The sequence below is a fragment of the Protopterus annectens genome, chromosome 6.part0 (genome assembly GCF_019279795.1).
Source record: "Protopterus annectens isolate FY-2018-M chromosome 6.part0, PAN1.0, whole genome shotgun sequence".
Lineage (NCBI taxonomy): Eukaryota > Metazoa > Chordata > Ceratodontiformes > Protopteridae > Protopterus > Protopterus annectens.
The window spans coordinates 1,817,692,102-1,817,714,912 of NC_056737.1; the positions used below are offsets into that span (position 1 = coordinate 1,817,692,102).

Sequence of the window (22,811 nt, forward strand, 5' to 3'; positions counted from 1 at the left end):
ACAAAGAAATGGGGAATGCCGCAGATAGATCTATTCGCTTCCCCTCTCAATCACCAGCTCAAAAAATTCTGCACAAGGACATTCCACCCACTTGCATGGAAGGTGGATTCGCTCTCCTTCAGCTGGAAAGGTCTGACAGCATATGCATTCCCACCTCTTCCCTTGATACACAAGGTATTACTAAAAATCAAGGAGGAACGTCCAAGGATAATCCTGATAGCTCCAAACTGGCCAAGACAACACTGGTACCCATTGCTGAGGAGCATGTCTCGGGACAAAATGTGGGCAATACCCCTGATGCCTTTGATGTTAACTCAGAACAACTACAGCATCATGCATCCAAACCTAAAAACTTTGCAACTGACTGCATGGAACATCACATAGCAGCAACTAATCCAGATCTTTCCCAAAGGGTTAGAGACATTATCCTTGAAGCCCGCAGACCTTCAACAAGAAGGAACTATGCAGGAAAATGGAAAAGGTTTGTCATTTGGAGTGCTGAAAGAGGAAAAGACGTGTCGAATATAGATATTGCTAACATTCTGGAGTATTTGGCAGAGCTACTACATACAGGCCTGTCCTATTCCTCCATCAAGATACATGCATCAGCTATTTCAGCAGAATACCGCTTTGATCCACCGGTCTTTTCACATCCTCTACTCAGGCAGTTCCTCAGAGGGATCAAGAATGTAAAACCTCCTAGGAAACCACCATTGCCAGCTTGGGACTTGAACTTTGTGCTAGAAAAGTTGACACTCCCGCCTTTTGAACCAGCAGCAACAGCACACCTACAGCATCTATCATGGAAAACTGCTTTCCTACTGGCAATAACCTCAGCAAGGAGGGTTTCTGAACTTCAGGCCCTAATGGCAGTACAACCCTTCCTAATCTTCCACCAAGATAGTGTCCATGAGAACTAATCCTACATTTATGCCTAAGGTGGTATCCAGAGTGTCTTTAAACCAGGCAATCCACCTACCTACCTTCTTCCCCAACCCACAAAACAGAGGGGAAAGAATGCTGCATACCTTGGATGTACATAGACAGCTACGCTACTACCTGGACAGAACCAAAAGTAACAGAAAACTGACCAGCTTTTTGTAGCCTATGCAACAGGAAGGGAAGGAAAAGCAATTTCCAAACAGACAATCTCCAAATGGATAGGAAATTGCATACGATTCTGTTACTCCTTCCATGGAAAACCAATTCCACAGAACATAAGACCTCATTCTACAAGGGCAACAGCCACTACCACAGCCTTCTTACGAGGAGTGGCAACCAAGGACATTATTGAGGCGGCTACTTGGACCTCCGTGCATACATTTGCCAAGCATTATAATTTACCTCTGTATTCCAGATCCCGAGCAGGGTTTGCCACTGCTGTACTGCAAGGGATCCTAACCACACCATAATTTCTTCTTCCTCCTCCCCTAGTTGGCTATGGTATTCTACCCAGTTGTTATGACTGCAGATGCATCCATGAAGGACATAGTACAGTTTTGTACCTACCATAAATGTAGATGTCCGAACTGGATAGCATCTGCAGTCAGGATTACCCTCCCTCCTTCCCCTCTGTGGTACTCCTAGGGTATTTACCCCCCTAATAGCTATAGCTGGTGGGGGGAGTCTCTTATGGTGTATTTGTTTGTATATATGTACATACATGCTTATTTCTTGTGTTTGCCTTCTATTTTTTTGGAAACATTGGCATTTATCCAAAATTTAGCCTTCCAAGAGGGCAACTGGCATCTGGGGCAAGAAACACTGAGGAAAATGGCGTCGGCTGATGCCTTTATACCCGAAGACCAGCAGAGATGACGTCGGGTGAAGTGCGACATCAGCCGAAGCCGGACCCAGACTTTGGAATCCGGCCGACCGAAGGGCTGCCTGACGACAGGACAACCCAGTTGTTATGACTGCAGATGCTATCCAGTTCGGACATCTACATTTATGGTAGGTACAAAACTGTACTTTTTCAGAAAATCTGACCAGCTCTTTGTATGCTATGCTGCAGCTTCACAAGGGAGGGCTATATCAAAGCAGACCATTTCCAAATGGATAGGACATTGCATTTGTTTTTGCTACACCCATCATGGAAAACCAGTTCCTGCTACCATAAGGCCCCACTCTACCAGGGCAGCAGCTACATCTACAGCCCTCCTCAGGGGGGTGCCAACCAAGGATATTTTGGAAGCTGCAACTTGGAGTTCAGTACACACCTTCACCAAACACTACCACTTACAACTTTACTCTAAGACTAGAGCTGGTTTTGCCACTGCAGTTCTGTAGGGCCTTCTAGCCTCCTCTAACCCTCTTTGACTCCTCCTCCCATCCTTAGCTTTGGGATTCTACCCAAATGTGATGACTGCAGCAGGGTAACGCAATGAACATAGTACAGTTTTGTACCTACCATAAATGTAGATGTTCGAGTGTACACCCTGCTGCAGTCCAGGTTACCCTCCCTCCATCCCCTCTGAGTAACTAAATCTTTACAATACCTTTCTGATGTATTTGCTTATAGCTGGAGGGATGTTGTGTTTGTGCTAAATTTCTTAGATTGGTACTAATTACTGACCACCTTTTTGGGGGCACCTGACATCTGGGGCAAGAAAAACTGAAGAAAATGGCGTTGGATGCATCATATATACCCCTGGTGCACTGACGTCAGGGAAGAAGCGACAGCAACCGATGCCGGACCAAGACTTTGGAATTCAGCCCAACTGCGGGACCGCCTGACGACAAGATAACCCAAGTGTGATGACTACAGCAGGGTGTACACTCGAACATCTACATTTATGGTAGGTACAAAACTGTACTTTCTGAAGTGTCTCTTCCAGTGAGCCATCAGGGATTTGGGTGCTAGGGTGGCTGTCCCAACCAGAAAGAAGGAAGGCGAGATGGACAAAACATAAGAAGTTATGTTATCATAATGTTCCGTGTTTGTTGTCCTGTATCTCGCCTTCCTTCTTGCATCCCTCCCTCCTTCCCCCATCCTGGATGACTTGAGAGGAATTTACTTATTTGGCTGACATGGCCGAGCATCCTTTGCCTTTCAGCCTTTGGTGTTCTCCTTGTCACCATGTTTTCTTTTCCTGTTGGTGCAAGGAGCCTTATGGTTACTTATCTCTTTTTTATTTTGTGTGTGTGTGTGTGTGTGATTTTTTTTTTTTATAATTGTTAGTTATCACAAATGAGATCTGGGTAGCTACCGCTCTGCATGCTGGGATAAGGGGTGAGCCTCGAGCCAGTTAAGACTCGTAGAGCTTTAGAAGTGGCCGAGTCAGAGCCGAGATCGCCTCCGAACCCAACCAGAAAGAAGGAAGGCGAGATACAGGACAACAGACATGGAATGTTATGGTAAGAATATAACTTTTTTTTTCTCAGCTGTGAGAGCTTTAAAGGTAATACAAAACCAATTAGACCTGAAGTAAAGTTTTCCCAGTTTTTTTTAATACAGTGGGGATACTAATATAAACAGATCCCTTTTTTTTCTTTTTCTCCCTTCTCTCTTTTTCTTTGTTCAATTTTAAGAAATGTAGGCACTGCAATGAAAGGAAAAAAGGAGGGAGAGAGGGAAGGGTCTGGTTAAGAGAGTATGACATGCTTTTTCCCATGCTTGTGTAGGAAAAGACTGGGTTAAAACCCTAGGCATTATCTAGTAACAAGTTTATTGCAAAGCATGTAAATGAAAAAGAATATTAAATATTGTAAGGCTTTTCTTGTGGTAAACAGGGTACCCTTGGCAGTTTTGTGTCTGGTTTGCATGTTAGTAGAAGACAATTTGATAAAGAGAAATGGCTCGGAGAAAGTATTTTCTGAAAGCATTCAAGTGTTTCTCAGCTGGGAGAACTTTAAAGATAGACAAAATCAAATAATATTTACTAATAGCACAGGTTGTGTACCATGCATCTTGGCATGACTAACCTTTCTTTTTGTTTAACTCTAACCTGCCTGTGTGGCTATCAGCTTAGAACCTTTGTTCTTATTAGGAAGCAAAAACGTCAATATTTGAAGATATACTTAGTTTTGTTTCTTATTAAGTTAATAGGTTTTGTGGGGGGGTGTTGTTTCAGGGCTTTCAAAAAAACAAAAAAGTTATGTAAGATGTGACATAGGCACAGATGGATATGACAAGAAACAACTGTATAAATGACCAACCTACCGAGCAGTATATGCGTATAACATCAAAGTTGGAACTTGACATTTAACAAAAAAGCAGTTGTACATAAAAGGTAGTAATAAGTATATAAGAAAATGATGCTTTCTTCAATGTTTTTCAGTCTGAATGGTTATACAGATAAATATAAAAAAGAAAGAGTAGTGAACTATATTAAAAATGTAGAACACAAATAGCTATGCTACACGGAGACACAACTGGGAAGAACTGAACATGTGATTTCGAGAAAGAAAGGTTTTCAGGATGGTTATTCAGTGGAATATCTGGGGCAAAGGAAAAGAGGAGTACTTATATTAATTGTAAGAGGAGCTCCAGTAGTGATAGAGGAGGGGAAAAAATGTAATAATGGAAGATGCAAAGTACTAAGGAGCTACTGGCTAGGGAGGAGGGCTACATTGGCTTGCCTTTGCATTCCACCTAAAACTGCTGTAATGGAGTGTAAGAAAATTTCAGGAGAAATAATTGGCTTTCAGCAAAAAATATTACCTTCTAGGAAATTTGGAAATTTTTGCAACACTGAAGATGAGTTTGGAGGGCCTAGAAGTGAAACTGTAACAAAGGAGGGTAGATTTTTTAAGACATTTATGAAAATGTTTGGCATGGAAGAGGTGAATTCAGTACTAGGGATTTGGAGTGAATTTCCATACTATTCAAAGAGATATAAAATGTTAAAATAGAAGAAGTCACCACGAAGAGTATACCAAACTTTATTTCACATAAAATCCACAGGAATAAGCGCTTTCGCGTGCTTCCAATGCACGCCTTTTCAGATAAGTTTAAAATCTTAGTGGAAGCATACACTTTATATATCAAAAAACATAATTGCTTAATGAGTTAATTGGTTCAATTATTTAAATGTATTGTCTGCTTCATTTAAAGCTACAATCCTCAATGCAGTATAACGCTAAAACAACTTGCAGAATATTTTAAAAGGTAAAAAGGAGAGAAAAAAGAGAAAAATAATAGAGAAAAATAAAAAGAAACATCATCATATTTATTCTATCAGCACTATATATAATAGTATTTGATAAAACTTTTGCACTATGCAGCTTTCAATTCATAAGAAAACTGTGGATATAATAAAAACACCTCTCATAGTTCATATTTCGTTAGCCATGTACAGAGAACTAACCGGAGTCATCACTAGCTTGCCAATAATCAAATAAACGTGGGACATCTATGAATAGCCATAAGAAACATTATATAAAAACATTGTGTAAAGACCTTTAGAAGGCTGTGAATGGATAGTTAAAACAGACAGTTATAAATATATGTATATTTAAATAAATAGATAATTATGTCAGTAATAAATAAATAAATAATGTGCACATATATATATATATATATATATATATATATATATATATATATACAATAAATAGAATAAAATGAACAACATACTTAGCATGTAATATAGCCCAACTTCACTATCACTTATATGTATGTATTATATATAGAATGGCATAGAATAAGTAAACATGTATAACTAGCCAGTCTATGAAATAATCATTTGTAATATCACAACTCTGTGTCACCATAGATAGATCTGGACAGTAGCTAATCTAAAAAATAGAAAAAATACAAAAAACACACGTATATATAATATATAATTATACTTATTGATATATAACATCATTTCTAATATTCCACTATAATAGGCCTTATCTATATATCATATTAATCTGAAACATGAATAAAGTCAATGATATTTACGTTTCTTTAAATGTGACCTAATACTAACATAGCTATTGAGGCCTGGATACTGTTGTGCTCGAACCCTAAAGATCCAATCTAATTCTAGGCTCTCCAAATCATTAAAGTTGTCACCTCTTCGTGGATTTATAATTCTTTTTTGTAACACTCTAAATACAAACTTATGATTTGGATATTCAGAAACATGTTTAGATAGTGCATTTTTAGGGTCAGTTTTCTTTATAGCGTATAGATGTTCTTGTATCCTGTCTCTAAGCCTTCTAGTTGTCATGCCCACATAGAAAGCAGGGCATTGTTCACAAGTGGCTAAATAGATCACATTGGTATCATCACAACTGGCTGAACAACTAATGTCAAGTTCAAATAATAGCTCAGGATGTGAGAACTTATTGTTAGTAGAAATCCATTTACATGAGGTACACCTTCCACAAGGAACAGTACCTATATTTCCTCTGTTATTACTCCATTCATCAAATTTCTCATTTCATAAAATTATTTTTAGATTCTTTGTATTTTTATATGTATAAGAAGGTCTATTTCCTATTAGATTTTTTATTTCTTCATTAGTAGTTAAAATTGACCAATTCTTGCTAATGATGTCCGTTATATACTTATTATCGCTTGTATAACTAATTATACATCTCACTTGCTTCTGTTCATATTGTTCTTGAAATTTACATTTGTTTCCGAACCTGTGATCATATGTTACCCTTGGCTTGTAGCTAGAATCACTGATAAATTTTTCTTTTATACAAGCTACAGTATGAGAATTGTAACCTCTGTCCAGGAATAGCTGTTCTAATTTGTGAAATTCGATATTGCATTCAATTTCATCCTGGCAAATCCTACTTATCCTTGTAAACTGTCCTTTCAAAATATTGGTAAATGTAAATCTGGGATGCATACTATCATATTCTAGCAGCGTGTTTTTCCAACACTCTTTCCTATATAGAGACGTAACTAATCTTCCTTTATTCTCTTTTCTGATGTTGAGATCTAAGAAATTAATATTGGAATATGAGTATTCCATAGAGAATCTAAGGAAATCTGTCGTTTTCTCCAAATCATTAATAAAAGTTTGAAGTTCCTCTGGTGTTCCATCCCAAATTAGAAGTATATCATCCACAAATCTAAAATACGCCAATATTTTGTGATGATCAGGATGTGTAAAAAGACATGTAGTTTCCCATTTATATACAACCAAGTTAGCGTAAGTATTAGCGCAGGGGGTGCCCATGGCTACCCCCCACTGTTGTATATAAAAGGAATTATTAAACATCATGACATTATTAGTAAGCACTATTTCAATCAAGGCATTCAGTAAAATCTGTTCACTGTTGTTATAAGTGCCATATTTGTTTAATACATATCTTATTGCCTCTAAGCCATATACGTTAGGTATAGCTGTAAATAGGCTCTGAACATCTAATGTGACTAATAAATGCTTGTCTAAAACATGGTGTTGTATATCTTTGAGATGCTGAATCAATTGATAAGAATCTTTTAGTATGGTGGGGATATCATTCACTAATGGTTTTAACTTCTTTTCAATGAAAATGGAAATATTTTCAGTAACCCATTGATGTCCAACTACTATAGGGCGTAAAGGTGGTGGTAATATGCCCTTGTGCATCTTGGGTAACCCCTTGATGTATGGTATGGTTGGATGTTCAATGAGTAAAAACAGATAAAATTCATGACTAATTTGTCTATCATCATATCATAAATGTCATGATGTACCTCATATATTAGTTTATCTACTGTTTTTTTGTCAATCTCTTTATATGTGTTGTCATCCTTTAACAATGTTCCCATATACTCTATATAATCTTCTTTGTTAAGGATGACTAAGCCCCCTCCCTTGTCAGCGGGTCTTATCGTAATCGCCATGTTATTGGATAAGGCATTCATTGCTAACCTTTCATCCTTTGTTATATTATGAAAAAGTGATAGTGAGCCTTTTTTATATTCTAAATAATGTTTATAAAGGTCATTCTCACAGGCTTTTATGAAACATTCTAAACATGGATGTTGTGCAGGTGAAAATGTACTTTTCCTTTTAAAACATTCAAAGCCATTCGATCTCATTAAAATTATCAATATTCTGTGCTGTTTGTTTAAAGAATAACTTCAAAGCAATATTGCGAATAAAAACACGTAACTCTGTTAGTATAGTAGAAATACTACTAACTTGCGCTGGTATGAAGCTCAGCCCCTTGTTCAGAAGTTTGTAATCCGTTTCAACCAGCGACAAGCCAGACAAATTAAATACTAAATCATTCAGTCCCTTCCTCGACCCCTCTTGTTTGTCGGTTCTCCTGACGTTCTCCTTTTCCGCCTTCCATGACTTGTCGATCTTCCCCTTGAATCCCTTCGTTGGCGTACCGGAAGTGGTAAAAAAGAATCCAAATTGGTTTGCTGTAGTTTCGGTTTCGCTCCCAGACCAAGCTGGATAGCCAATGCCAATTGATTAGGTGGTGGTGTACTATTATCTTCGTTGATGTTTACTCTGTGACCACTCAGTGAGACTTCCGTGTTTACATCACTAGACGCGGCTGTAGCTGTTAAAAGGGTTACATCCGCTCTCTCAGTAGCCGGTCCTCCTGCTTGTCCTTCAACCCTTTCGGTTCTTTGTAACCCTTCTCTCTGATTGTATCTCGGCCATACAAAGACCTGGCCATTAGCAAAGTCTTGTTGGTCTCTTTGTAGTTTACGTAATTTTACTGTTTGTAAATGATCTCCGTATGCACTGACTTGGTTGATTAAACTGTCAATTTTACTGGCAAACATTTCCCCTTTAAATCTCTTGATCAGATCTTTATATAGTGAATCTGTTTTCATGGATAAATCATTTTCTAATGGTTGAAAATAGTCTATTAGCAATTTAATATATTTAAAGCTAAGATCAATATTCATTTTTTGCCAGTTTTTAAGTAACTCGGGGTGGCTGTTGCCGTACGAGGGCATGCAAAGCACCCTCATTCCCCTAGGTACCACTTTAAAATGAAGGCATGCCTCTAGGTGACGGCGTTGCCAAATCAGTCTAAATTGTTTATACAAGTTATTTTCCAATTCTCTGTACAACGGAGTAAAGTCACTAAGTAAATTCACAGTACCTGGTTCAATAACATTTGATTGTACCGATAAATCGATGTTAAGTAAAGGATTAGATCTTTGTTCTATCAAATTATTCCATTTGGCACTCGGCAAGGTCCTTTCAGGATGGTAGTCAAGTTCTACCGCTGAATTTTCCATCGTGTAGGGAGTAGGTAAGCAGCAAACACCAAATACAGTTCAGAAAATAAAACGAACCTCTCCCTTAAAGTTGATCGACCACAAAAATCCAACGACAATAAAATAGAAGAAGTAGATCAACACCACGAAGAGTATACCAAACTTTATTTCACATAAAATCCACAGGAATAAGCGCTTTCGCGTGCTTCCAATGCACGCTTCTTCAGATAAGTTTAAAATCTTAGTGGAAGCATACACTTTATATATCAAAAAACATAATTGCTTAATGAGTTAATTGGTTCAATTATTTAAATGTATTGTCTGCTTCATTTAAAGCTACAATCCTCAACGCAGTATAACGCTAAAACAACTTGCAGAATATTTTAAAAGGTAAAAAGGAGAGAAAAAAGAGAAAAATAATAGAGAAAAATAAAAAGAAACATCATCATATTTATTCTATCAGCACTATATATAATAGTATTTGATAAAACTTTTGCACTATGCAGCTTTCAATTCATAAGAAAACTGTGGATATAATAAAAACACCTCTCATAGTAGGGTAGATTTTTTAAGACATTTATGAAATAGTTTGGCATGGAAGAGGTGAATTCAGTACTAGGGATTTGGAGTGAATTTCCATACTATTCAAAGAGATATAAAATGTCTCTAGCCTAGTCCAGTTTTGTATCTCAAAGGAACGTGCATTTAATTGACTGTCTTAAAACACACCCAATAACCATTTCAGATCATGCACCAATAATAACTAAAACAAAAACGCAAGGTAATGAAATAAAAATGAGACACTGGCACTTTCTCGCCTATCTGTTTAAAAGAGAGGAATTTAAGTAATGAGTTTTGGAATTGATTCAGGAGCTACTAGAGAAGATAGTTTTCTTCTGAAAATAGAGCTAGGGAGTGGGATAAAATTAAAGTGGAGTTTAAAACTAGGGTGGAAATAAAGGAGATATAGATGGTTAAGAAGTAACAATAATTATTTAGAGGGGCCATCAAATGTTGAAGGTATTGCAAAATACAGGGAATCTCTCAGAACAAGAAAAGGAGCAACTGCAGAATGCTAAACCGAAAATAAGGAATTACCTCGATAATATGTATGTGTTTAGAAAGATTGCTATTAATCAACTTTTTTTGATAATTGTAGAGCACAGAAACTTTTAGCGCAGCAACTCGGGCAATAGAAAGTGGTAAGGGCTGTCACCAAGCTTAGGGAGCCTATAACAAGGAAGATGGAACTATTTTGGAAATTTTATGAAAGAAAAGGTACAAATGGAAATGTTTATATGGAAGAATTTAAATATGCCAAGGTTAGAGGTAGATGAGGCCCAGTTACTAACAGGATATGAAGAGATGAGAGAAAAATGGCTATGTATAACCAGTCTGCAGGAAAGTCCCCAGGAAAAATATGGTATTCCTGTGGAAGTTATAAGAGAAAAATGATAAAGATCTGGAAGGTTTTGTTTAACAGTAATTTAAGAGGAGGAAAAGTATCAGCATCCTGTAAGGAGGAGGTGGTAATGGTAATACCTAAAGAGGGTAAGGATCCACCCGATCCAGTTTCAAACAACCCATTTCAGTACTAAACCATGATTGTAAAGTGTGTCTATAATGGGTAAAGGAATGGCAAAGTGATACCAAAATTGATAGATCTGGATCAGTGTGGTTTTGTGGAGGGAAGACTTTTGACAATATTAAGAGAACATTGGTGATACAGAGGGAAACCGAATGTAAGAAAATATTACTTTCATTGGTAGGTCTTGATGCAGAGAAAGCATTTGACAGAGTAGACTTGGAACTTCATGAGTATTAGTTTAAGGGTGTGCACACTTGTGCAACCCAGCTTATTGAAAGTTTTTTTTTATTTTTTATATTTTTTTCCTAACAGATTTGTATGTTTTTCAGTTGAATTGTACATGTTAGTTATAGGTCAGATTAAAGGTGGGAAAAGTTTTGAAATTATTTATTGTGGCCTCATTTTTTTTATATATCACAAAAACCTGGCATTTTAACAGGGGTGTGTAAACTTTTTATATCCACATTGTTTTTATGCCCCAAGTAGACTCCAAGAATTTTTCCTCAGGTGAATAGCAAATGTTGGAGATGTGACTGGCAAGAAAGAGGTGGCTGGGAACATATTTTTTGGGAGTGTAATGAGCTGGCAGACTTTAGAGATACCCTGTAGGCTGCTCTGTCTGAGATGCTGGATGAGCAGTTGGATTGACAGGGGCGATGATTTTTTTTGAGCTATGATACAGACTCTGAATTGCCTGGGCATAGTAAAGCCTTGCTGAGTCTAATTATGGTGGCTGCCAAAAAAGCAATTACTAGAAAGTCAAATAAAAATCTAGACCAGCTTTACTAGAAATAGTAAATGTAGTAACAGAAATAAAACAACTGGAACTGGGATCCTTTTAGAAAAGGGAATGAGCAAACTACAAAGGAAAAAATGGGAATTGTGGGAATAATATATGCAGAGAAGGAACAAGGTTTAACAGGCAGGATTTGAATGAACCAAATAACGCTTAACTGACCGACTGGGTAGATCATAAGTGATGTATAATATTTGCTACTACAGTTTCAGTGGTGTCTGTGATGTTTAATGTTTGCAACTGAAGTGATGTCATTTTGTTTGTTTTTCATTTATGTAAATGTAATATTGGTTATGTTATATGGAATAATTTTAATAAAAATGTTTGTTTAAAAAAAAAAAAAAAAAAGAAATTAAAAAAAGCATCCGAAGATTTAACCTGTCAATAGACTTCCTTTGGTTGGGAGTCCTCCCAGACTCTAGATTGTTGAAGAAGGAGCGGTGTCTTCACAGCTCCCTCTGACAATTGCTGCCAAGACTGTTACTGGGATTGCAAGGGAGGCCACCATGTTGTTTGCCCCATTAACATCAACTTGAGCTGACTCCGCCAGGGCATTGGATGGGTCTGGAACCAGTAGACAGGCACTGGCTTCAGACTTGCACTTATGAATCTCTGACGACGAGGGTGGTATTCCCAGCACGGGAGGAGATCACATCAGCCAGATGCAGATCAGGCTACCTGCCAGCAGCCTGCACCAGTCCCTTCTGATGACATGCTCAGGATTAGGCCCACATCAGAACATAAAGATACTGTCAGCTTGCCCTGGCCTGCACCTTTTGATCCTCTTCCAGGTCTATTCACAGGAGCTAGCCATGTTAGCTCAGGATCTAATGGACGACTTCAGATCCAAACAGCTGGATTCTGATAGAGAACTTGTACCAGGAAATGTTTCTGCTAAAAGAAAAGGGGATCTTTCTCCTCAGGAGTTAGCAAATTCCTGTACCTTAGATGAAGATGAGCTGGCATATGTGGACCAGATTTCTGCTGAATCTTATGGCAACTGTGATTCAGCAGTCACTGTTACTCAGGCTCTCCATCAGAGGAGTTGTCCCTTGAGGAGACGCTGCATAAGATGAGAGGATCTTTTAACTGGAAAGTTCAAGATTATCCTCCATTCAAGATGAGTATCATGATGTTTCTTAAACTGTTTGAGCATAAACTCTTATCTGTTCCTAGATGTAGTGAATGATGATAAACAAAATACATCCAACAGCCTAACTTTCAACCCCTGCCCTCAGGAAACCTGATTGATTCTATACGGTCTTGGATTCTCACAAACACCTGTACAGGAATCTGGCAGCATTTCCTTATGTGGTCTCTTCAGAGTCCAGAGGAGCAAAGGGCTGCACCATTCCAGGAATCCCTCATGGACTAGATGAAACAGAAACTTGAAATAGAAGAGGAGGCCATCTAAAGAGCAGTTAGACATATGCAACAATACCTCCCAGGTGCTAAACACTTTTTGCAATGTGGCTTTGCTTTGGTAGCATCAAGCACGGCAGCTGCCACTAACGTCAGTCATCAGGAGACCTGTCTGGTTGAGAGAGCATCCCTTGCCTGACCATGTCAAAACAGAACTTGTGGATGCCCCTTTAGACAAGAATTTATGCTTTGAACCCCAGATTCTGTGTTTTTTTAGAGACTGGAGGAAAAGGCTAACACTATGCAAACGGTCAAGGATTTTTTGCAAGTCCCTCCACCTAGGTTTATTAGAAACCACTGTACTAAGACTTGCTCCTTTCCTCCTACTCAACCAAGGTCAAAGATCAAGAAAACCAGAAGGGACCAACAGCCAAGAAGGTGGCAGGCCCCCACCTTAAGATCAGACCTGGAGGTTCCCAGGATGAGACCCAACAAGGAGCAGCTGTGACTCAGAAGAGCACTTCTGTTCCCCTCCCCACCCAGGCCCCCCCCAAAGGCTATGGGGTAGACTCTCCCTCTTTCTAAATAATTGGCTAGATATTTCTCAAGACAGGTGAGTTCACAGTATCGTAAGATGGGGATACAAGATGCAGTTCTCTTCAAAATTCAGTCACCCCCACTCCACCATTTCAGAAAGGGCAACTTCAGGAGACGCAAGTCCAAATACAGGCACTGTTAGACCTAGGCTACATAGAATGTGCCTTGCCAAAAAAAATAGTAGTACTACTATAGATTGTTCCTTCTACCAAGAAAGGAAGGGTTGTGGAGCCCTATTCCAGATCTTTCAAAGTTAAACAGGTTTCTAAATGTCCCAAAAATCAAAGTGTTTACCTTACAGAAACTTAGCCCATTGGTACCCCCACAGGCAGTCATGCTCTTCACCCATGTCTGAGGGCAGCAATGTTGCACTGGGCATTGAAGTGAAATAGCTGCTGAGTCTACCATACACACAACATCTTCCTACTGGGTTTGAATGGAGCAGTTTCCATTAGTTTGTGTCAGTCTTTCTGCTGCAAAACTGTGCAGGACCTGATAACAGATGCTTCACTAGCAGGGTGGGTTACACACTTTGGCTCCTGCTTTGTAGGGTTAAGTGGAACCTCTCCTTCAAGGGAGGTCTCCACTTCAATCAAATACAGCTCTGGGTAGTGATGTTCTTCATGTTTCACTGTTGCAGTCATCACATTTTGGTTATCTGCCTGCATGCAGCCCTCAGCCAGCCTGAATACCAGAGTCTTGGATTCCTGCATCGGATGCTGCCTCTTCTTCCATGACATCAGGTCGTCAGGGGTATAAAACATGCAGCTGACGCCATTGCATCAGACTTTCTTGTTGTGCGGTGCCCGAAGCAGAAGCAGTTCACAGGTGCCAGTCGGCCAACTCCTGAAATATTCATTCTAGAGTTTCAGAACCGAAGTCTTCAAAAAAGATAAGTACTCCGTTGGGGATTTTTTTTTTCTTGCTCCAACCGATGTCAGTAAAAGTTAACAATTGTCTTACCTGTGGAAAGCAAATACCTCATAAAGATTTTCATTTGTACTGCATTCCTTGCTTAGGCCCAGACCACGACGTCCCTCGCTATCTGTTTTGTGCCTTGTTCAATCCCTGAATTATTCGTTGTCTGGCTATTTTTGCAGCAAATTTATTTTGGTAATCTGTATCAGTACTCCGAAATAGCTTCATTAAGCCATCTGATTACCGATCTTCCGAAAAAAACGTAAAGATAAAGACAGAGACAGGCCGCATAGGTCCAAAACTGCCAATGATGCTTTCATAAGCTAGTCATCAATCCGCCGGTACTCAGTGGGGCGCTTTCACAGCCCCTGATGCCCGCTACTTCAGATTCGCAGGCCTCTACTGAGACCCATTCAGTATGCCGCGAGATGCTTCTTCAACCATGGAAACTGCGGATGTCTCTACCTTGGATGGATCTGGAGCCGCTGTGCAGGCACTGGCTTTTGAGGGTGTAGTCAGGCCTACAGACTTGCATTTTAAACAGACACCATCTTCTTCATCCAGGCCTAAAACTCGCACCTTGCCTAGAAAACCGATGTCCAAACTGCATGCTCAGGCCCATATGCCTAAAAAAACAAATGCTTAGAATGGCTGAAAACCTTATTGCCTTAATTAACTCTGGGACCTAGAACTGATTTTCCTTCTGGTTTTTCTGATCAGGAATCTGATATTTCTATTCCTTCTGATGACCAGGATTTGCCCTTATCTACCTATGAGGATTCTGATGCAGAGGATTCCATTCCCTCTGCTTCCCCTCCAGAAGATTTTTCTTTTGGTGAAACCTTGCACACTCTTAGGGAGCATTTCCCCTCGGAAAGCCAGGATTACTCCGACTCGAAAAAGAAGCTTAGGGAATTCTTACTCCTTCCTCAACACAGGCCTTCAGCTATCCCTCCTGTTCTGGACATTGTAGATTATGCTTTCTTGGAAGCTAGCCTTTTCCCAGACACTTTACCTCCAGCTCCCAGAAAACCTGATAGGTATTAGGGTACTTGACTCTCACAAGTTCCTCTTCAAGAATCCTACTGTGGATCCAGAGACCATTTGACAAGGACCTAAAGGCATTAAGGCTACTGCTGCCAAAAATCCTACCTCTTCTGATAGAGATTCTAGAGCCTTAGACAGATGGGGTACGAAGGTATACACTTCTGCTACTTTGGCCATTAGGGCTTTAACTTGCCAGTTTCGTATGTTAAAATACCAGCAGCATATTATGGGACTACTTAAACAGAAAATTATGTTGATTCATGACTGTGCTGACCACACAGAATTACGGGATTTAATGCATTCTGCAGAACAAGTCTGCAAACATACTTTGCAATGTGGCTCTGACTCTCTAGAAGCATCTTGCAGGGCTGCTGTCACTGGGTCTGTACTTAGAAGGCATGCTTGGCTTAAGGAGCAAAACTTGCCAGATCATGTTAAAGCTTAATTGCTGGATGCTCCCTTAAGTCAAGATGGCCTGTTTGGCAACAAAGCAGAAGTCCTCAAAAGAATGGAGGAAAAAGATAAATCTATACAAACTGTTAAAAGATTTCCTACAAGTACAGCCTCCCAGATTTAGTAGACATTGGCGTTCAAAGAATTGGTCCTTTCCAGTCTCTTCCAGGCCCTCTCAGTCTAAATCCAAGAACAACAGACCACCTAGGTTACAGTCTTAGACTTCGCACAGATCTAAGCAGTGGGGGGCTCCCACTTCCAAAGCAGGGAGTAGTAAACCAACACCCCTATGGAAAAATGGCACAATGACTTAACCTTAACCTTCCCAAATCCTGCTCAACTGCCTGCTCCCTTAGGAGGAAAGCTCGCCTTGCATGCAAAAGACTAGGAACTCATTACCCGGGACAAATGGGTTTTGAATATAGTTTCCCCAAGGATACAGATTCCACTTCCACTCCCTACCAACCCCAAACGGTTGGCCAGACCTACCCCCAAATCATTGGGCGAACCTGTCCCAGCAGAACAAAGGGGACAAGGTTTTTATTCAAGACTTTTCCTGGTACCCAGAAAAGGCCGCTCCTGGCATCCTATCCTGAACCTCTCTATTCTAAACACCTTTCTGGTAATCTCAAAATTCAAAATGCTAACATTTCAACAGCTCCTTCCTATGCTAGGCAAAGATGCCTGGTTGGCAATCTTAGACTTAAAGGAAGCTTACCTGCACATTCCAGTAAGGGAATCTTGCAGGAAATACCTACGCTTCAGGGCAGGCTCCATGCACTTATCAGTTCTCTGCACTTCCCTTTGGCTTATCTACTGCACCCAGGGTATTCACAAAGTGTCTAGCTCCAGCCATTGCATTTTGCAGGCAGAGAAATATTCAAATATACCCATACTTGGACGATTGTCTGATCCAGGCAGAAAGCCAGGACTTGCTATTACAACATCTGGCATTTGTAAAGAAACTTCTAACCTCTCTGGGGTACATCATAAACAAAAATAAATCTCACCTAGTACCCTGCCAACAAATTGTATTCCTGGGAGCAAGCTTGAACACACCTTCCCAGATGGCTTTCCTCACTCCGGAGAAACAAGTTAATTTGGCAACCTACTTCAAACTATTGGCCACAAAACTCGAGCTATCTGCAAGGAAAATTTTGCAAGCCCTGGGGTTCATGGCCTCTTGCATTCTACTAATTCCATATGCAAGACTACATATGAGGAAACTACAATGGTATCTAAAAAGCCTATGGTTTCAACATTCCCAGGACCTGGAATCAATGATTCCTATCATTCCTTGTATAAAGACAGAGTTCCTTTTGGTGGGCAGAGGTCTGCTTCCACAACAAGGGGCTCCCTTTCACTCTACCCCCTGCTGCCCAAACCCTAACAGACGCATCAGACTGTGCGTGGAGGGCTCACTTGGCAGGGCAGTGCATTCAGGGCAAATGGAGCCCGAGACAGATGCACCTGCATATCAACCAAAAAGAAATGTTAGTTGTACAGAATTCTGTGAAAGCCTTCAAAGACCGCATTCTTCCTGGACAACTATTGGTAAAGACAGACAACACCACAGTTACGTGGTACATAAGCAGGGGGGAACCCACTCGTACCCTCTCTGCAGACTAGCCATGGCTCTGTGGAACACAGCCTTGAGCACCTACAAGCTCAGTTCCTGCCAGGCAAGCTAAACTCACTGGCAGACGACTTAAGCAGAAATCTCATGGACCCACACAAATGGAAACTGGAACCAGAAATCTCATGGACCCACACAAATGGAAACTGGAACCAAAAATAGTCAGCCTCTTGAGGAACAAATGGGGGGACTGCAGAGGTAGACCTGTTTGCATCCCCTCAGAACTACCAATTGGACAAATTCTGCACATGGACTCCCCACAGTCAAGCTTGGAAAGTAGATGCCTTGTCCTTTACCTGGGAAAGCCTCCCTGTTTATGCCTTTCCCTCTCTGCCACTCCTGTCGAAGGTTTTGCTAAAGATAAAATAGGACAAGCCAAGGACAATACTGATTGCACCAGAATGGTCATGCCAGCACTGATACCCCCTCTTGTGCAGTACGACACTGCTGGAATCATGGCACCTGCCTCAGACCGTTTCCCTGCTGTCCCAGCAGGTGGGCCAGATTCTGCATCCTCAGCTTAGCATCCCTCAGTAAGCAGGTGCTAGATGTCATTCTGGAGGCAAGGAGGCCTAGTACTAGAAAATCCTATGCTGAAAAGTGGAAAAGATACTGTTCCTGGAGCCAGACTCAGAGGATGGGCACAACGGTGCCCAGCTTACCTCATATTCTTCAATCTTCAGTGCTTAACAGAAATGCTCCACAATGGCCTATCCTTCTCGTCAATTAGAATTCATGCCTCTGCCATTTCAGCTCATAATACTGAGCCACCCCTCTTCTCTCACCCTCTGCTAAAACAATTCCTTAGAGGGGCCAAAAATGTGACCCTCCCCCCTGGAGAGCCCCTACTCCAACCTGGGACCTTAACTTTGTATTGGAAAAGCTCACTCTCCCTCCCTTTGAGCCAACTGCAACAGCAGAGTTGAAATTCCTTTCTTGGAAAACAGCATTCCTTCTAGCCATCACTTCAGCAAGAAGAGTGTCCAAATGACAGGCCCTCATGGCAGTGGAACACTTCATTGTCATCCATGCAGACAGGGTTTCCCTCAGGACCAGTCCTTCCTTTATGCCCAAGGTGGTGTCTAGCGTGGCCCTAAATCAGTCCATTCACTTGCTTACTTTCTCCCCTAATCCACAAAACAAAGGAGAACGAATACTGCACTCCATGGATGTGCACAGACAACTTGGATTTTATTTGGACAGGACTAAGCCTCTCAGAAAATCTGAACAGCTGCTAGTTGGCCTTGCTGCAGGAGCAGAGGGGAAGGACATTTCAAAATAAACCATTTTCAATTGGATAAACCATTGCATCCATTTCTGCTACAAGCACCATGGAAAACCTACCCCACAGGGAATAAGATCACATTCCACCAGGGCTGCATCTACCTCTGCAGCCTTTCTCAGGAGTCCCTACCAGGGACATCCTAGAAGCTGCTACCTGGAGCTCTGTACATACCTTCACCAAACATTGCCACATGCCTCTTTTTTTCTAAATCCAGAGCTGGTTTTGCCACTGCAGTCTTGTAGGGCTTAATAGCTGACCCTAATGCTCTAACTTCCTCCTTCCTTAGCTTTGGGAATCAACCCAAATGTGATGATTGCAACAGTGAAACACGAAGAACATAGTACAGTTGTGTACACTTACCATAAATGTAGATGTTAGTGTATTCACTGTTGCAGTCCTGGTTACCCTCCCTCCAGCCCCCTGACTTCTCTTGGCTCTACCTTTCCTTTTTTTTGGTATATTTAAGTTTTCTGGTGTATTTACTTTTTGATGGAGGTATACCATAACATATAATTGCTTCCCATTGTGGGGGCACCTGACATCTGGGGCAAGAAAGACTGATGTAATGGTGTCAGCTGCATGTTTTATACCCCTGACGTCATGGAAGAACAGACCGCATCCGATGCAGGAATCCAAGACTCTGGTATTCAGGCCGGCTGAGGGCTACCTGCAGGCTGATAACCCAAATATGACTGCAACAGTGAATACACTCTAACATCTACATTTATGGTCAGTGTACACAACTGTACTTTTCTTGTGGTATATCTGAAATGGGTGCTGGTACAACACCTCATTTGTATTCAGGTCAGGCAACCAATTCTTTACCAGTTTCTTATGTGATATGTAAACAGACCGTGTTTCATGTATGTTTATGCCCCCCTTTGAACAAGCTGATATAGGGGCCTGTAGACTAAAGCATCACCCTTACGCCTTTCACATTCCAGCAGAACTGATGCCGATGAACTTCCTGAGACTACTCTCCAGTCTACTCTTGGTTCTGAAGATTTGAGAATCCAGTGACCCAGATGTTAAAGCAGTGGGGCAACTGTGAAAAATCAGTCTGCTTTTCCCTTAGATTTCATGCTTCATTGCAAAACTCAGTGAAGGAAAATCAAAACTGTAAATTTCTATTGATTCGGGGTGGTCAAGAACAGTGTGTGTTCAGGCTTTTCCATTCCTGGGCAGGCCAGGAAACTGAGTGCTTGTGAAAGAAATCCTTTTGTATTTGTTGACAGCCAGCTCCATCTTAGGACTTAGCCTTTCATTTAAATCCTTTTCTTCCCCTGACGTCAGTTGGGTATTTAGGGGCTGTTGGAACTGCCTAGAAGCCACCTTCTCAGATTTTAAACTCCAGTTGCACCTCAGACATACTTTGACTATCTGCAGCATTCTGCTGGTAACTAAGAGGCTACATTTTCCACTTTTTCTTCTTCCCACACTGTGTTGATATTTTTTTCCACAGTTCCACAACTTTGGAGTTAGCGGGGATGATTGTTTCATTTGTTTTCTATTAATCCAGTTTTGTGCAGTTCTTTATAGCCACTGTTTCTGTAGTTGTAGTGTCATGAATCCTGAATGAATAACTGCTCGACATCGGTAAATGTTGGTTACATTTGAAATTTTCAGTTAAACAGAAAAATGACTATCCAGCAAGTCTACCTTTGAGTTTAAACAGATGACTATGTTAAAGATACCAGGTAGACTGGTAAAATTGAATCTAATCCAGTGCAAGGGCAAAGGGAAAGGATATTCTTGGTTACAACAGATGTTTTAGTTTAAAAACAAGACCACAGTCTTCCTCACCCTAGAAGTAATGTTCTCCTGAGCAGGAATTGCCAGAGTTCAGAATAGTGTTCTGATAAAGAAGACAGCATTTATAGTGGCTTGTTCTGTCTAAATGCAGCTAAGCATCAGAAGTCATGTTTCTAGACAGTGACATAAACCCCACTCCCCTAACTGTAAAAGGACCCAGGAAATGTTGAACACTTTTAGAAGTATCCAAGATATAAGCTTTTACAGACAGGTTTATGTAAATGGCCAACAACTGAAATGTGTTACAGTAGTATACTCAGCAGGTCAGATAGCTTATTCCATCCAAACAGAGCTCATAATCTCATTGTTCAGATTTTATTTCTTTCTTGAGCCTGCTTTAACCATCTGACTCATTGCGAAGCTTCTTCGGTGTGGACATCAGGCACCAATAGAGGGGGTCTGTCTTGAATGCTAGCTCATTCTGCTTGTGCATGCTCTGCTGGTAACTGAAGGGGCAGGGTTGCAGTGGATGTCGTAGATGACGTAACCCCAAAGGTGCCTTGCATTCCCCTTATGTGAAGATGCCTGTTGTGGAGATGTTCCTTATTTAGAGAGACTAGTCTCCACCAAGAATTTTTGATGCTGTCCTTCCATGTAGTTGAGCAGACTTTACCCCATCATTCCTTCCCTCCCTAGCCAGATCCTTCAATACCTTGGCTACTAATTGACCTTGATGTCTGGGCCATTTTCTGCCTCCCTCTACAGCATAAACCTTGAAGTCATTGTCCAAGTATTAAGACATGGTCAGTGGTATAAACATCACTTGCATACTGCCAGACAACATGACACAAAAATGTGTCTCCAGTAATGCTTTCAAAGGCAATTAAAGTCCAAGCATAAAACGAAAATGGATAGTCCGAGAACTGAGTCACACCACTGGAACATTCAAAGAAGAGTAATGATTTTAAAAGCTGAGGTAAGGTTAACTTCTCACAGACTGCAGGGAGATTCTAAAATCAGACTAAAATCTGTACCGGGGCAAAAATAATCACATTAAGACCATAGAAAATTGGAGATGCTGTCAAAAGCCAAATAGTATGTACCATGCGAATGTGAGGCTTGAGAATATTTTAAGTGCCCTACCAAAAAGTGCAGGAATAATATGTTACTACTTTATGATGACTTAATGAATATCAAAAGATGTTACGAGCCTTGCATATCACTGGCCTTTCCGCCTTGAACCTGGTAATTTTGAGAGAGACACTTATATTTTGCTGAAAGGATTAGTTAGACTTTCAACTGAGGTGCAGACACTTGCATATAGTAAGTAGCCTTTTTTTAAATTTTCTTATGGTATGTTCATTTAAAATTGTAAAGCACTGTATTTAATTTTTACTTTCTTTAACTGTAATTTTTACAGTGGTTGTCTTTGATGCTCGATGAAGTGCTCTGTTGCTGTGAAGACCATATGCCAAGAGTCGTCATGTTTTTTCCCCCCATTTAAGATTTCTGCTGCTGTGTATAGTTTTTGATCACCCCCCGCCCCAAATGGATTAAAATAAAGTATTTGCTTTGAGCCCAGTTGTACAGTTAGGAATAAAAATTAAAATTTGTCAGTATTCCAGTTGATTATCCATTTTCCTTTTGATGGGTGTACATTTCAGTGCACGAATTAATGGAAAACTTTTTGATTCTTAATTAATTAGTCCTAATAAACTGTATGTATTAGTAGATGTAACTTTAAATAGAAGTGTTGTGCAATTTTGTGTACTTTAATCTGCAATTAAAAATTTACGGAACAATTGCTTAAAACATGAAGAGAAATTCACTTTACTTCATAAGACTTGAGTTAAAAAGCTATCTCGTATGTTTTGTTTGGGAAAACACCAAAATATGATTTTGGAAGAATTTGCTAAAATACACCTGCACAGTCTTTGATACCTGAGTAAACCACTTATTATTTAGACTTTGTAGTGTGTTATTTTACTTTTAGGACACTCTATTCACCTGAATTATTTATTTGGTAGTAGATATCTATCATTTACTCACCTTGTGTATGATTCATTAAAAAAAAATTCTAGGCATGCATGCTAGATATTTGCCAATTTTCTTTGTAGAATTGGAGGTTGCTTTAAATCTTAAGCTGTTAACATTGGCTGTATAGGATGATTACCCATCCAATTTCTAAAATATACACAGTAGCTCTTCTCAAATTTGCTGATCAATTTTACCATTCCACTATCGAGATGGGTA

General features: G+C 40.2%; 1 protein-coding gene across 3 annotated transcripts in view; it reads left to right on the forward strand.

The window, feature by feature from the left end:
* The window catches only part of POLR2K (RNA polymerase II, I and III subunit K), a 377,021-nt gene extending 354,497 nt beyond the window's left edge, over positions 1 to 22,524 (forward strand). For all 3 annotated transcript variants that reach the window (XM_044075165.1, XM_044075166.1, XM_044075167.1), the window contains one exon: positions 21,979 to 22,524. In XM_044075165.1, coding sequence (XP_043931100.1) covers positions 21,979 to 22,001 — 23 coding nt within the window. In that variant the 3' untranslated portion in view covers positions 22,002 to 22,524. The remainder of the gene's footprint in view (positions 1 to 21,978) is intronic.
* The last annotated feature ends 287 nt before the right edge of the window (positions 22,525 to 22,811 follow it).